A 16,795-nucleotide genomic window follows, 5' to 3' on the forward strand; every position below is an offset into this window, starting at 1 on the left:
CTAACTCTATAGTTACTGGTTTTCTTGTGGTGCTCATTACAGTTTTTGGTATGTGTGTTTGTAGCCTTCCCCTTTGTTAGGAACAGTGGAGATCAAAAGAGCAGAAAGAAGCAAGGCAAGGAGTGCAGCAAGATATTCCAGTAACCATTTTGTTTACACAGTACCATTGCCTTTATGTTAGATTACACAAGTAAGTTTTTTGGTTTTTTTCTAGTAGACAGGTCAATAAAAAATATAGAGGCTTATCTTTGAAGCAGAGCGGAAGCCTATTTTTTCAGGGAACAGAACAGAAGGTACTGAAAGGGGAAAACCAGGCTCCATTTAGCTCCTCCTCCAGTAGTAAAGCCATGAGCGAACTGAAATACTTAGATATGTTTCTCAGCTGTTCAGAAGAATTACTGTATTCACTGGCTCGTGTACAGAAGTGTTAATTTCTAAAGGGAATTCCATGCACATTTCAGACGGTTGTTACCTGAGCAAACCTTGTTCTGTAGCAGCACCTTGTGGGAAGGAAATCAGACTACAGCCTCTCATACAAGCCAGCATTCCCAGAAGACAGTTGCTAAGTGAGCATCTGCCTTCAGTGAGCTGAACAGGTTATTTTATTCTTGCTATGGAAATTAGAGAATTCTCCTGATTGATAGCAAACACACCCAATAGGATGCTATACAGAACTTGATTTGTCATGCCCTTTTATCTGTGGCATCCAGAATCCCTACAATGACAAGAAATGCCTTTTTACTGTGGAAAATCAGTGAACAGATGGAGGTAAACTGTACATGAGAAAGTAAAGCTATGCTATATTTTATCAGCAATGTGTTATTCTAATTTGAGATATTCAGTCCGTTGTACAAATACTTGGTTTAGAGCTCTTTTCAGCTATTACCTCTCCAACTGAAAAAAAAAAAAAGTAGCATTTTTAACTGGACCTTAGAGTGCCATCTGTTTGCATTTGTTGTTTCTCGATTACTTATTTAGACTGAGAAAAACTCCGTGAAGCCTGCCATTTCAATCGACACTTCCTGCTGGTTTACAGTTCTACAAATCCCATTAATTGTAGACACAACAGCTTTGTTTCTGCTGAGAGCAAGGGATTAGGCTGAGGCATGCTCAGATTTTAGGCTGGTGCTTAGTGCTTTGCAGATGGAGTTTAATGGCATCCGTATTACAGAATCACACACACAATCACAGAATGGTTCAGGTTGGAAGGGACCTTAAAGATCATCTAGTTCCAACCCCCTGCCATGGGCAGGGACACCTCCCACTAGACCAGGTTGCTCAAAGCCCCATCCAGCCTGGTCCTGAACACTTCCAGGGATGGGTCATTCACAATTTCCCTGGGCAACCTGTTCCCGTGGCTCACCACCCTTACCGTAAAGAATTTCTTCCTGATATCTAATCTAAATCTACCCTCTTTCAGTTTGAGGCCGTTACCCTGTGTCCTACCATAACACTCCCTGATAAAGAGTCCCTCCCCATCCTTCCTGTAGCCCCCTTTAGGTACTGGAAGGCTGATATAAGGTCTCCCCAGAGCCTTCTCTTCTCCAGGCTGAATAACTCTCTCAGCCTGTCCTCATGGCAGAGGTGCTCCAGCCCTTTGATCATCTTCGTGGCCCTCCTCTGGACCCGTTCCAACAGGTCCATGTCCTTCTTGTGCTGAGGACTCCAGAGCTGGACGCAGTACTCCAGGTGGGGTCTCACTGGAATGGAGTAGAGGGGCAGAATCACCTCCCTTGACCTGCTGGCTGTGCTTGTGTTGATGCAGCCCAGGATGCGGTTGGCTTTCTGGGCTGCAAGTGTACAGGATATCATCCTGTCCAAAACTTTGAGGGATGTTTCCTGTATTCCTGCATTGCTTTGTCTTCAAAAAATGGACCCCTATTTCTGCATTTTTGTTCGAGGAAGACTGTGAAGGTTCTTCCCATTATTGTAAGAGGAAATACAGTCTTCAACTTCAGGACAATCCTACCAGACAGAGATGCTGACTTGGTCCATGTTAACCATTAATTTCCCCTCACCGAGTGTACCGCTTGCTGTCCTGTGCTTTCTGTTCCCAGTGTTTGAGGGCACAGTAACCATCTGTGTTCAGTGAGGCTGCGGGGAAGCTGTTGTGCTACTGCTATGGTAGAGACCGTGGAAAGGATCCCAGGAGTCAGCTTTCTTCAGCATGAGTGCCTTGCTACAGTAGTGCCTGTGTAAAAAGAACTGTGAGGACATCTTTTGGTCTATTGAACGCTGACTCTCAAAACACATCTCAGCAGTTTGCTCACTTAGGGGCATTCGTCGTATCGTGCAGATAGGTCATTGCAAAATAGTTTAAGAGAATTCCAATAGGCATTTGTATCTCTCTAAATCTTAGGTGACAAGCAATCATACTTAATCCAGCAGTTACAAGCATGTCGGCTTAGGAGGGCATCAGCATAGCTATAAACTGTGGCATGTATCGGGGATACTTAATCTTATTGAAACCATTTCCTAGGAAGATGTGAAAGCTGTTCCTAAAATTATACTGTGCTGATGTATAAATTCTAAAACAGTAAGAGCAGAAATTGTTAGACTCAGTGAACAAAATACGGAGTTTTCGAAGCAGACTGCATGGGTAAATGCAGTCTAAAAGATGGTAGGTATCATCTCCAGTCTCTCAGGATACTAAGGGTCTTTCAGTGATTCTGTCAGTCTGATCATATTGAGGAAGTTCTGCATGATGTCCTACATCTGCAGGATGTCCTACGTTGTATGTTTTTTGGAAATACCAATACATTTCTGCAGAAACTTGGATCATCCACAATTTTTGTAATTTCTAAAAAAGGCATCCCAAATATGTTTTGATTAATTCTTGTCCTTTTTCCCTTGAAAAAGAAGAAAAACGGCATACTCTGGAATGAATGTGACTAGTTTGTATGCATCTAGGATAAAATTTATTCCTATATGTACCAAATGTATCATGGTTGAGTTCTTTACTTGTTATCTCTTCTTTTTAAATCTTTAAAACATTTGGATTGTAATGTCCAGATAAGATACACATCTTACCCAGGATACAGGTTACATTAACATAAAAAAACAATTTAGTATTTAAGAAAAAAGAAAAATTAATAAATACATCTTTCTGATTTTGTTTTGCAGGAGGCAATAAGCTGAAGAATCAACATTTTCGCCTAAACTGGGCATGGATCTCGCTAGAAAAGGAGTATTATTTAGTAAATGAAGACTCCAAATATCTTGATGTTGTTCTTAAGCGGAGAGGTTACCTGGGGGAAACCTCTTTTATAAGTAAGTTCAATTTTAACCTTATCAATTGCTTCTATAAATCACTGGCCAGCTGGTTGATAAAATATATTAATACAGCTATATCCTTTTACTGGTGTTCGATACTAAGCAAGCTAGATTCAAAGGATTATGTTTATTGATTAAAGCAAGTATCTTTTATTACATTAAGTGTATGATTTCTTTAGTTACATGATGAAATTTTCACTTATTTTTGTTTGGTCTTCTGTAATTAATTTTTAGCTTAATAACCCAAGACCCAGTCCTTCTTTCTTGATTTGATTGATGCCACTGTTGCATTTGTTTCGCAGAATACAGTTCCTGTCCAAATTTTATTTTTCTTATAATGAGAAAATACAGTTATAGCAATTGGAAAGACAACAATAAACACACACCATTTCCCAGGAAGGCTATTGTGAGTTGGTCTGATTAGCAGCTACGAGCATTAGGCTAGTTTTCTTCAGTCAATGTTGGCAGTCAACTGAGGCTGATACAGGAGGTGTTGAAAGCTGTTTGCAGTGTCTGGGGAGTGAAAAGGTGAAAAAAGCTTGTGTTATCACATTCTTCAACCTCACACCTGTCTCTAGCTTCTGGATCTGTTCCCATTGTCTTCCTAGTGATGCATTTGGACCAGGGAGCATTATCTTTGTACTGTTTTGTGTCGAAACCTATGGTAAGCTCACGCTACTTAGAAAAGGCACTCAATTTAAAGCTAGTTTTGCAGAGATATGTAAACATTTACCTGGCATGGAGCACAAGCTCATGATTAGAAATCAGATTTCTGTTTAAGTCTCTTTCTTAAGTATCTGAGTTTCAGGTATTGAGATAGAGTTAGGACGCCTGTTTTGGCATAACTTAAGGCATATAGGCACTAACTGGATCTAACTTAAAAGGCTCTGTTTAGAACAGTGAAATAACTTTGATAATGTAGTTCTTTTAAAGAAAGTAAAAGAATAAAAGAGATTACTGAAATACAAAGTTAAGGATGTGTAGTTTAAATTAGTTACTGGTACTAATTAACGGATACTGATTTGACTTCTGATTCTTCAAATAGACTGTTTACAAAATTTTCTACCTATGGATTCAAGTTCAGTTTCTGAATTGAGCTGGCTCAAAATCCAGCAACAGCAGTTTGAATAACTTGCTTCTGACTATCTTAACCTGGCAAAATGGAATTCTAGAGTTGGAAAGAACACAAAAGATATTGGTTAAGATGTTTACTGGCCTTTCTGATCCACATGCAGCGCCAAAGGGGCTGAAGGGTTATAGAAGTTGTATAAAATATTGGCTATGACTTAGTGGGAGGCACAAGCAGGAAGCAAGAAAGGCAAGGTTAGTAGGGAAAGGGGATATATTTTAATACATTAAACAACACTGTTGGAAGAAACAGGCAGAGAAGGGAGAAGTTTTAAATTTGTTTCTGAAAACATGAGAAAGACGCTTAAGTACCTTTAAGGTACTGTGGGGTTCAAACAGACGCCAAACACGTGAGTTGGAGGTAGTTCTGAAGGACTGTCTAATTTCCCTGAGGGCCTGTCAGACAGCCTTTAACAGGAAGGGAAACACCAAAAGGACCTGGGGGTGCTGGTGGCTGGCCAGCTTAACATGAGCCAGCAGTGTGCCCAGGTGGCCAAGAAGGCCAACAGCATTCTGGCTTGTATCAGGAATAGCGTGGCCAGCAGGAGCAGGGAAGTGATGGTGCCTCTGTACTCGGCACTGGGGAGGCCTCACCTCGAGTCCTGTGTTCAGTTCTGGGCCCCTCTGTACAAGAGGGACATTGAGGTGCTGGAGCGTGTCCAGAGGAGAGCTACCAGGCTGGTGAGGGGTCTGGAGACCAGGTCATATGAGGAGAGGCTGAGGGAGCTGGGCATGTTTAGCTTGGAGAAGAGGAGGCTGAGGGGAGACCTCATTGCCCTCTACAACTACCTGAAAGGAGGGTGGAGAGAGGTGGGTGTTGGCCTCTTCTCCCAGGTGAATAATGACAGGACCAGAGGAAATGGTCTGAAGTTGTGGCAGGGGAGGTTTAGGTTAGATATTAGGAAGAATTATGTTACTGCAAGAGTGGTCAGGCACTGGAACAGCCTGCCCAGGGAGGTGGTGGAGTCACCATCCCTAGAGGTACTGAAGAAATGTCTAGATGTGGCACTTCAGGGCATGCTCTAGTGGCAGAGATTGTAGGTTGGGTTTTTTTGTTGTTGTTGTTGTTTGTTTTGTGGGGGTTTTTTTGTTTGTTTGGTTGGTTTTTTGTGTGGGGGTGGTTGGACTTGATGATCTCAAAGGTCCTTCCAACCATGAAGATTCTATGATTCTATTATTTTAGAGCAGCCTGGGTCTGAGGATGTAAGGTCTATGCTGTCTCAGTGGGATGAGCTCTATTGGATTTTATCCCTTGGCTTTGCAGTTTCAACTTGATTTGAGTTTAATGATTGTCATTATGCAAACATTAAAATAAGAGGATAATAATTTTTTTAAAAATGCTTATTGTGTGGGAATGGCCACAGTGTTTCAGATTTTACATCTTCTTTCATCCTTATTCCATATGTTTTACCCGTTTGTGTCTCTGTGTTTTCCTTAGCTTTCTCCTTGAAGGCTGAACTTTCCAGGTGTGTTTTTATTTTTTCTAAGAAAAATAAATATTTTTGAGTGTTTCAGACAGCATTTTATTTAGTTGTTCTTGAACAGAAGAGAACCAAGGATGTTAAAGGGGGGAAAAAATCTGTTGGGCCTTTTGGGCATCCATAGTTGAATTACAGAGAAATGGAAATTTGACTGTAACCTCAGAGAATGCAGAGTTTTTCTAGTAGTTACTTTTGCTTTGGCTAATTCTGTCCAAACTGTCTTTCATAATGTTAATTGATGTGCTTCGACCTCTATGTGTGAAAATTGATCAAAAGTTTGCTTGAACACTCTCGAGTTGTGAAAAGTGTATTTTTCTAAAACATCTTTTTTTAAAGATGACATAATGAGGGAAAAATTACGAGGGAAGTTTTCAATGACCTGAATTTCTGATTTTGACAGGTATTAGCACCAAAGATGGTACTGCCAAGAAAGACAAAGACTTCAGAGGAAAAGCCCAGAAGCAGGTGCAGTTTAATCCTGGCCAGACCTTAGCTACATGGCGAGTACGGATTTTGAGTGATGGTGAACATGAACAGTCTGAGTCTTTTCAAATTGTTCTTTCTGAGCCTGTCATGGCAGTTCTGGAATTTCCTGGTGTATCCACAGTGGAAATTATTGACCCAGGAGATGGTAAGAACCTTTCCATAAATGTCCTACCAATATGTGCATATACCTAAAGAAAAACTGGAGGACAAATGCTATCAGTGACAGCGGATAGTAAAGCTTACCTTTACTCAGAGTATTTCTGAAGACAGACTTGGGCATGGGGTAGCTCTTTGTCTTCTGTCACTGTAAGTGATTCATGAATATGTAACTAAGGTAGCATGCTTTGATGAAATACCTGCATTTTTCCTGTGATGTATTATTTCTAGGTTTTTTGTTTTGTTTTGTTTTGTTTTCATTTTAGGTATAATAGGTTTTTGGTTCAATGTGTTTGCAGAGTATATCTGCACAGGTGGCCGGAGGCTGACTTGATTCACTCTGACATGATAATTCATGTGGGAGAGGATGGTACAGGAAAGTCCGGGCTGGTTGGTCCAAACAAGTTTGGGTCTTGGAGCAGACTGGTTGCATCAGTTAGGCCTTAATATCAAGTTGAGAAGCTCAGTAAGGGTAAGGTTCACTAGACCAAGTACAGCGCAAGCTGTGTCAAGAACAAATATAATTATGGTTAAATGTAAATGAAGGAAGATGCTGATTAAAAAAAAAAAAAAAAAAATAGAATGTGCCCTGGTTGCTTTGCTTTTCAGCTGCATCCAGACACTTGAAGCCATGGGCCACGGTCACACAAAACTGTCCTTGAGGAATCTTTCAAGTATTGGATGACTGTAATAGCTTGTTCTATGCAGTCTCCCCTAATTAACATTTGAAGAGGACTGGGCACAAAAACTGTCAGAGGTTTCTTAGTTCCTAGTTACAAATGTAAGTTAAACCAGAGGTTATCTGACATTCTTATTTAGTCACTGGGAAAAATAGTGCTTAACTGGAAAAGTAGTATGTATAAGACAGAGAAATTACTTGAAAGTGTGTTAAATCTATCCTTCCTGTAATCAGTGACATAGCACAACTCAAGATAATCATCTGAGTTTTCTTAATGCCAAGTGTAGTTTTTTCCATTTCCTATATTAAGATAAAATTTTTACAGTCCCAGAGAATTTGTAGTAATTATACATAAAGTGAAGCTGCATAGGAGAAAATCAAATGCACAACTGCAAATCAAGGAACATCTATAGGAAAATATAGAGAAAGCTTTGTGGGGGAGGACTGGGTTTCCTAATCATCTTTTAAAGCACAGAGTATAACAAGTTCAGACTCTAACTGAATAGGAACCATCAAAAGTTTTATTCAGCTTCTGGTGAAAATTATTTTAAAATTCATTGATTTGAATGGTGTAGTCTTAGCACCAAAATACTGAGCTTGTTTGGAAAGCTCTACCAGCCCCTCAGGTATGGGACATTAGTTAATGTTTTATTCCAAAAAGAGAGTGCATAAGGATATGTTTCCTTGTACTAGCTGAGGTGATGGAGATCGTTCTCCTCTGAGCTTTTATGTTGTTCGTAAGGTCTGTTAAACTCTTATATTGTCATTTTACTCCTAGTTGGGTGATTATATGAGAACCAGGAAACAGAACAAATCAGATTCCTGCATTTTTTTTTAAGAATAGAGTTGTCAATTTTGTCATTTTGTCAACTTAATTCTAAAGGGGGAAATAAAAGGAACATTTGTGTGTGTGTGTGTGTGTGTGTGTGTTACCTTCTGTTTTACTTTGAAACAAAAGGGTAGGGATTTGGTGGTTTTCACATTGAATTTTGTACTTGCTGGAATCGTGAAAGTGTCTAGATCTTATCAAACCTGAATTACAGCATTTTTAAGGCAGGCTTTTGACCCTTAACTCATGCTAGTAGTATTTTCCAGCTGGAGAAATAAAACCTGGACCATGTTTTCAAAGAAGTTACGTGACAATTTTCAGAACACTGTTTGACGAAGTACTCTGAAATAATGAAAAAATTTGCTTTGTGCAGTCAGGTGATACCACTTGATTTAGTATTACACAAAGTTACATTCTCTTAGGATTGCAGTCATATTAATGAAACTGTAAAGGTGTTTTATAATTATATGCATAACCACCTTTTGTTTTTGCATTTTTGAAGGAACAAGAACAAATTTGATCCTGAATCCTAGTAACGGCATAAGACTCAGCATTCTGTTTATATGGGTATAAAATAATGAAGGGGTTTAAAATGCGTTGTAGTGTTTTTTTAGATGAAAAATGGATTGCTCTCCTGAGATTGCTCTCCAGACTTCACTGACTGTATTGGCTGTCTCCTTAGAGTACAACAGGAGTGTAGACATTTAGCCAAATCAAATCAAATCAAATCTCCAAGTCAGAGTAAGATAGCAAGAGCTCAATCTTGCATCCTCAGTGCCAAATCATTTTCATATTTATCTTGATATAGTAAGTTAAAGAATAACCTTGCAGAACCATTGCCTGTGTGTGAGCTATGCTATTGATACTTCTGTGGTTAACAGTTAATAATGAAATACTATGGAAATAATTAAAATATAGACCTCGTGGACAAATTCTCCAAACAATATCTTGCACCATTAACACTAGATAAGTAAATTTGTCTTATTAGAGACTACTTAGTAAGGACTTCTGAATTCAGACCTAATGATAATCTGATTTTATTTTCCATTTCTGAAAGACTTCTCTCACCCTTAACTTTAGTATTATTGCTGATAAATATGAGTTATTTGTTGCACTTTAGAATACGCTAAAATGCTCCTAGGTGTTTTACAGGTGAGTTTATGAGACCATAAATCTACATAAACAAATGTGTCTGTCATTGCAGAATCAACTGTCTTTATTCCTCAGTCCACCTATAGTATTGAAGAAGATGTTGGTGAATTATTTATTCCAGTCAGAAGAAGTGGAGATGTGAGCCAGGAACTGATGGTTATCTGCTACACACAACAAGGTAACAGAATCTACTGTAAAAAAAAAAAGAAAATCAAAAATGGAAGAGACAGAAAAGCAAAAAGGATTGTGCCATCTATCACATAATAAAATTATTTATAACTCTGATAACTGCTTTTTCATCTAAATATCTTCAGTCTCAATTGGAAATGTATTCATCATTGCAATCTGTCTTAAAGCATATTGAATACAGCAGAAAAATTATCATGTTCCAAATTTCTGCTATTTGTTAAGAGATGAAGATCTGTGTTCTTTATGTAAGATTTTTTTATGCAGCCCCATATATCTGAAAGTGATCAGAACTGAATGCACTGCAGCGATTGCCCAGGGTTTCCTTTACTTGCTGTACCTTGAAAAAATTGTATCCACACAGATTTTTATTGATTGTATCCACACAGAGCATGGGGTCTCCACACCTGTGCTGTTATTGTTATTTTTCACCTGGAGAGATGAAGCAACTTTTTTGGTGAGGTGATCTGGAATAAAAATTATTTGTTTTCATCAAATTCTATCTGTTTATAGCTAATTTCTGGTCCACTGATATCTTCAACTGACAAAATATACTAAAGGAGTTAATTTGTAGTCCTCAAAGGGTCTCCTTTGTCAAGCTGTGTCTCTTGTGATAGACTACAATATTCCTTCTGACTGAAAAACTGCAAATGAATTTGAGGAGACATGTGCTTGCATTGCATCCTATACAGAAGTAGTTTGTCCAGGGACCTCAGAAATGTAACCTGTTCAGAGGTTTCAGCCCATTTTATCACCTAAAAGTAAACAGAAATTAAAAGATAATGAAAATAAAATTCAGCCTCTGTGAGGGGATCATTATAACCATGGTATGTATAGTGACTGTTTTCCTTTTATGCCACAGGAACAGCATCTGGCACTGCCCCAACCTCTGTACTTTCTTACTCTGACTACATATCCAGGCCTGAGGATCACAACAGCATTCTACGTTTTGACAAAGACGAACGAGAAAAAATGTGTCGGATAGTCATCATAGATGATTCCTTATATGAAGAGGCTGAGACCTTTGATGTTTTGCTGAGCATGCCGATGGGTGGAAGAATTGGTGCAGAATTCCCGAGCACTCGAATTACCATTGTACCTGACAAGGATGATGGTAAGACATCATGTAATAAAGTGGTATTCCCAGTCCAGGACAGAAACTGCAGGTAGCATCACCCGGAAATCAGCATGTAGAAGCTGGATTTTTGCACTTCTTCCTGGTCGTTAAAACACATGCTGCTTCCATCTTGAGGTTGGAAAATACTATTAGACAGCTATGTGGGGTTTTTAAAGTATTGATATTTTATGGTTTGAGAAAATCACATGAGCAGTGATTGGGAGTAAGGAGATGCACTTTTCCATTCTACCACAGTAACAAGTGTAATCCAAAATCACGGAATCATGGAATCACGGAATCTTCAGAGTTGGAAGGGACCTCTAGAGATCATCTAGTCCAACTCCCCTGCTAGAGCAGGATTGCCTAAAGCACATGATGTCACCCTTCATGGGCACCCTTGTATTCTGAGGTTGTGTCCACAAAGCCTTCAGACCCATTTGCATTATGCTCCAAAGGGCCATATTAGAGGTTCCTGATGGACTAGAAGCCCCCTAACAGCTGCTAAGAAGCAAGCTATATTCCATCTGATTTGATGCTGGATTTAAATTTCTGCCTAGAAGTGTCCCTGTATGCTTCCTTTGTCTTTTTAACAAATAATCAAAAGACTGTAATGTTGCTTTAGAAACCGCCTCAGTAAGAAAGCGCTGACAGAATGATGTCCTTTGTTCAAGTGGTCAATAGCTTTGATATATTGCATTAAAAGGGACATTTCTGGTGGTGATAGAGAGACTATGACTAAGGAAGAGTAGAATCAGCACACTGTACCACCAACTGCTTTTGAAAATACATGTAAATATTATTGTGACTTAAAGCCTCTCCTTCAGTGTCCCTAGCATTGGTGTGGCAACTCTCCTTCTAGGAGTGGTAGGAAAAAGGTTTCCTGGCATGGAGTACAAACTGCATGCCCTCATTTATGCATGCAGTTTGGAGGCTGACACCTCGGCTGTAAATTCTGTGAAAGGAATACTGATAAACTATTTTAGTCCTCTCTATGAGGCCATAAACCATCTATTGTGACACTGTCATCTTTCCTAAAGACTAATGCGAGGAATGATATAGTACAGTACGCTTTGAAAGTCTGCTGCCAAGACAGACGGTTATTATCAGCACAGTGATTACTCCCTAGTTAAGGATATAAAAGGCGGCTCTTAAACGCAGGAAGTTGACACCCATCTAATTGCATCGTAAATATTCAGTGAAATTTCTCTTGTGTAATCCAGTGACAGAGGTGGCTGTTTTCTCGGTGGAGCATTTGGGTAATCATATAGCATTAATGAACACAACATTTTGAAATAATACTTCTTGTAAGGTAACAGATCATATATCAAATGCAAGCTGAAATAGAAATACATTTGTCTGACTTGGCTGTGACAGTGAATACAGGTTCATTTGTGTAGGGTTTTTACAACAATTTGATTTTTTGAATAATTTTGATGAATTCTTGAATTTTACAGTTTGTAGATAGCATAGCATAGAATATTGAGAGAGTAGCTATATAAAACCATATCCATGAAGAAGCTGATTGCGCAGCTTTTGAAGGTGTTCTGACTGCTTAAAATGTATACTGAAAGTTTAAGATGGGGAGAATGTTGCTCCAAGAGATGATTTGAAACAGAGATGAGCTGAAATTAGAGCACCTAACTTCAGTGAGAACCTCACTGGGAGGGGACACTTTTATATACTGGTTTTGGCATTTAAAATAAGATATTGTCATTCATAGGCTTATACAGTCATTTTAACAATAATGTAGAGTGACTTGGAGTAAGAAGTGATGAAAGTTAATCAATCACAACATAGTACAGAACGTAACTGTTTATGAACTCCCACAAGATATTAGGGAAGTTAACAAGAAATCTCCCTTAACACTGCCATTAGAAAACATGAGAAGCAATTTGATTTGTATACCAGTGCTCAGTTTTAAGTCCAGTATTTCCTGCATTTATGAGCACAGCTTGCCTCAATGCTACAAACTTTTAAACAGGAATTATTTAGCAAATAATAATAATCTTATGGAATTTATTAAAAAAGCTGACATGGGGAAGTGTTTGGGACATTTGAGTAGAACATTTTCACTATGCAACAACTGAAACATCTACATTTGTTGGTAAGAGTAAACAATATTTTGTGTATTGAAAGATAAAGGGGCTTTGAAGGAAAGGTTTGGATTGTTTTTTTACAAACATTCACTTGTCTTTTGTGCCCAAAATGTTGCATACATCATATTTGAAATAGTGTGACAGAACAACTTTTTTGCTTTGGTATCAGTGAAAACACTCCCACAAAAAATTCCAGAGCATTCAAAAACTTACTGACAATTCACTTACCAGTAAAATTTTCCACCACATGCTTTTAGTTTGCACAAAAACATAGTGCATGGTAACAGAAAAGTCTATATGCATTTTTGTTTCATCTGAGATCTGTTGTGCCATATGTTCTATAAAAAGCAGAGTACAGACTACAGAGTAGATAAATTATAAGTTATACCTTATTTATTTATGTAACCACACACACATATAAATATATATATATGCTTATTTCAGATTGTATAGATACACACATATTTATGTAACGTGAGCAATTTAACATCCTGGCAGTCACGATTGAAATTCTGCATAAATAAGCAGGGGATTTTAAGCAGCATTGATTATTATTATTTGCAGTGCACAAAATTAATTTTAGTATGTTGAAACAGTATGCTGTGTGAAATAAAAAGCACTTTCTTTAGCTTTTAACAATAACATTTAATTCAGAAAATGCCTAAAACAGAGGTGGATAAAAGCTTTAGCACATACATAATAGCCTACGAGCTATAGTAATGTTGTTGTACTAAAACGTGTAGTCCACTTCAGTCTCTTACTTCACATCTACTGATGTATTTTTCTCACTATTTGTTTAAATTCATCCTCTACTTCACAAAGTTTCTTTGGACGAATGTCACAGCATGTCATTAAGTTGTGATTTCTCCAAGTACTGTGACTGGATTAACATTATGCCTTGACTTCTTCAGGTCAAAAGATACAAACAGCAAAGGTCAAAGTTTAATAATACTTACATGAGATCTTTCCTATGGAAGTCAAGTCAGCACTAGCAACATTACCTTATCTCCTCTGGCATTCAATGCAAGTTAATTAGGAAACATTCACCTTCAGCACCTATCATCAAAGTCTTTTCTTCTTCTTTTATTTCTAGAGGAGGCCCTTAGGGTCTAACTAAAATAGCTGAGTTGCTATACAGTCATGAGAATAAACAAAAAGTAAAAGAGGTGTGCTCAACTTTCTAGTGAACCAGAGTATATTAAAGAAATTCCTGGCAACTGAATACTTTAATTGGGGATTATACAGTTGTGCTGTGCTGCCAAAGCAAAATCTGAAAAAAAATCATAGTTTGTAGAACATGCACAGGTATATTTAGATATTGTGAAAGGTGATTTTAAAATTGGTGCTGCTGTTGGGACATTTCTTAATTTGGAAGGGACTTTTCCTGATAGGTCCTGAAGTTGGAGACAAATAGAAAAGAAGAAAAGGATTAAGTTAATGAAATACACAGGAAAGTAAGTAAGTTGTGCATGGAACTCGGGTTCAAAGTTACACGTGTCACTACCGTTTAAACACTAAAAAATAAAAACATGGATCTGTTTGAGTCCGAGGTGGTAGTTACTAACCATGAACCACTGGAAGAAAAGCATTCAGGGGAAAGACCTATGCAAATCATCCACTTTGAGGGGGACAGTAATCTCACTTGATATTAGCCATCTACAAATTCTAGACATCTCATTCAAGCAGGCTATGCCAGGATCCGTCTAGAGTTAATGAAAAGAGAGGTGTACTCCCAGGAACCATGCCATCCTAGGAGAAGTATCTGAACTGTTGAGGTCAGTCACCATGGGTACCTGGTGCATCTGAATACATTGATTTCTGACAGTAGGTATAAACCCTACCCTTAGAAATTTAATTTGCCATTCAGCCCAAAGTATTAATCTCTGCTGGGCATGAAGGAAGGAGTTTTTTCTAATTTTGTGTTAAAAGAGCTCCTACTATGAAATGCCATCAAACAACAAAGAGATACATAGCTATTCCTGCTTCACAAAATAATTACGATTTCTAAAGAAAAATCTAAAAGAATCTAGTTGAAATCTAAAGAAATGAATGCTGAAGAGTGTTTCAATAGGTATTTAGATGTTCAAGATAAAATCCAAAACCAAACAAAAAACCATTTTCCATATAAATGTGAACCTGTGTTACTAAATCTAGCCAGAATTGATGGACTGAACTTCTTGTCTTCATGCATCTCAAGGATTTGGGGTATGAACATAAATCCCTGAAGAATTTGAGCTCAGTTGATGGGCTCAGGGCATACCTATCCTGCATGGAGAGCAGAGAGTTCAGCATGAAGCTTAGTCAGAGGAGGCACTTTACATAAAATAGGTGAATATTATGCATCTGGGAAAAGAAAGATAAGGTGGCTGTGCAATTTTTGTTCCCCTTAGAGAGAGGAGTCCTGGAGTTTAGCCTCAGACCCTGAAAACACTCAGATCCCAGTCTTCCATGGAAATGCCTTAATCCCCAGGCACTTAGCAACTAAGCAAGATCAGCCTGGAAGCACTCTCTTTTTCCAGCTGAAGCTGTGACTCTGAAGTAGTTTCCTATACATAGAGAAAAAATGAGATGAAACTCTTTTGTTAGGATTCATCGAGGAATGAGGAGCCTGTAATTTGGTTCCAACACTAACAGCATTGCCGTGTTGTGTGCAACAAGTCTGATAGAAAATGCTATAGTCCTTGCAACGAGACTTGCAGTCAAATCTCTGCGCTCTCATAGTCAAGAGTTTTGGTTGCCAGGCTGTTGGTTTGGACTCTTTTTTACTTATTCTGTTTTGTGTTGTGGGCAATTTTTAAACTCTTGGTTTGAAATTGGAAACCAGAAGAGAAGAGGTGTGATGAATGCAGAGCTGGAAGTTTCTGGCTAAGAGGAGAATGCTTACGGTTATTTTGTTTGCTTCAAGTTTTTTGTCAGGGTCTGTCTTCCCATGTGATTTTAATTCTATGCTACTGTATTTAGTGTTGCCATGAGAGCACACAGCCTTAACAGCCAGGCTGACAAACAGTCATCTTGCCTTAGTGGAATTGTTGAAGCCTCATGCTGTTCACAGCAGGAAGTACATTAAATACATTTGTTCCACTTCATTCACATTAGATGGGCAAGCAGCCGTTCAGATTTCTTCTCGACATTTCTACATCAAGGCTGGGAAAGCAAAGGACTCGGGTTTATGTCAGAGGTTTGCTTACCATTTTCTTTATACCTGCTCAACAGAATCGGTCACTGGTATCATTCACATGATAGAAGATAGCACTGTCTGGGAATATTTTACAGCTGAGTAAACTGGACAACGGTATCATCATGGCATGATAATGCAAAAAGCTGATGTTAGAGGTCAAACAGAACAGATTAATTCTTTAGTCTTCTGGAGATTTCTTCACTACAGTTAATCAAACTTTGGAAATCCTTAGACCATGTTCTGTAAATCAGTGGCCACTAGGACTAGTCCAGCTTGCTCGGAGTGGTAAAGTCCGTATCAACATTTACTATCGATAGCCTGAAAAGAGGCAGAAAATTAGCTCTGCAATGCTACATTATAAAGATATGCTTTGCATTAAGTGTCCCAGTGGGCATACAGTTTCAACTAACTTTCGGTGTGTGTACTGAGCCACATTTTCAGCTGATGATAATTAAATATTCTATTAGTAACATGGTTTGTCAAAGGGACACCCTTATCTCACAAGACTATCTGGAATCTCCTTATTTCCACTGATCTTCAAGGCAGACAATCAGATTTCTTTTCAACAATAGATGTGCCCTAACGTTAAACTGAATGAGTGGCTGATTGATCTTGGTAGTTAATATCTGACGATCTATTTGTCCAGTTGTAGTTACAACCTGAACACTATAGGCAGAGCATGCCCAGTGTTAGATGACTGGGGTCATGACTGGGGTCATGATTTGGCCAAGTATCCTTCATCATTCTCTGAAGATGACTAAAATAACAAACTAGTTGTTCTTTTTCCCTCTGTGCAGCCATCTTTGGCTACTTTCTCCCTTTTCTATTTTTGCAGTGCCTGTAGGTCGGATGCCTCCAGCACTTCTGTGCAACTTTTAATTTCTTTTGTCCTCTCATTAGGTAAAATCTCTATGTGACCCCTCCCCTTTCTCCAGTCTGTGGCAGGTGGCCAGTTCGGCAACTAATCAAGGGAAAAAGTGGAAGACAGCCAATTTATGACACATGTTATACTCCCAGTTTTCTTTACTTACAGT

The 16,795-nt window shown here is 38.6% G+C and overlaps 1 protein-coding gene across 1 annotated transcript in view; it reads left to right on the forward strand.

Moving 5' to 3' along the window:
* FREM2 (FRAS1 related extracellular matrix 2) overlaps window positions 1–16,795 on the forward strand; it is a 138,696-nt gene that overhangs the window by 71,223 nt on the left and 50,678 nt on the right. The window contains exons 3-6 of the mRNA XM_054181857.1: window positions 3,124–3,270; window positions 6,283–6,513; window positions 9,237–9,362; window positions 10,233–10,484. Of these exons, the coding sequence (XP_054037832.1) occupies window positions 3,124–3,270; window positions 6,283–6,513; window positions 9,237–9,362; window positions 10,233–10,484 (756 nt within the window). The remainder of the gene's footprint in view (window positions 1–3,123; window positions 3,271–6,282; window positions 6,514–9,236; window positions 9,363–10,232; window positions 10,485–16,795) is intronic.

This window comes from Rissa tridactyla, chromosome 1 (assembly GCF_028500815.1).
Source record: "Rissa tridactyla isolate bRisTri1 chromosome 1, bRisTri1.patW.cur.20221130, whole genome shotgun sequence".
NCBI lineage: Eukaryota > Metazoa > Chordata > Aves > Charadriiformes > Laridae > Rissa > Rissa tridactyla.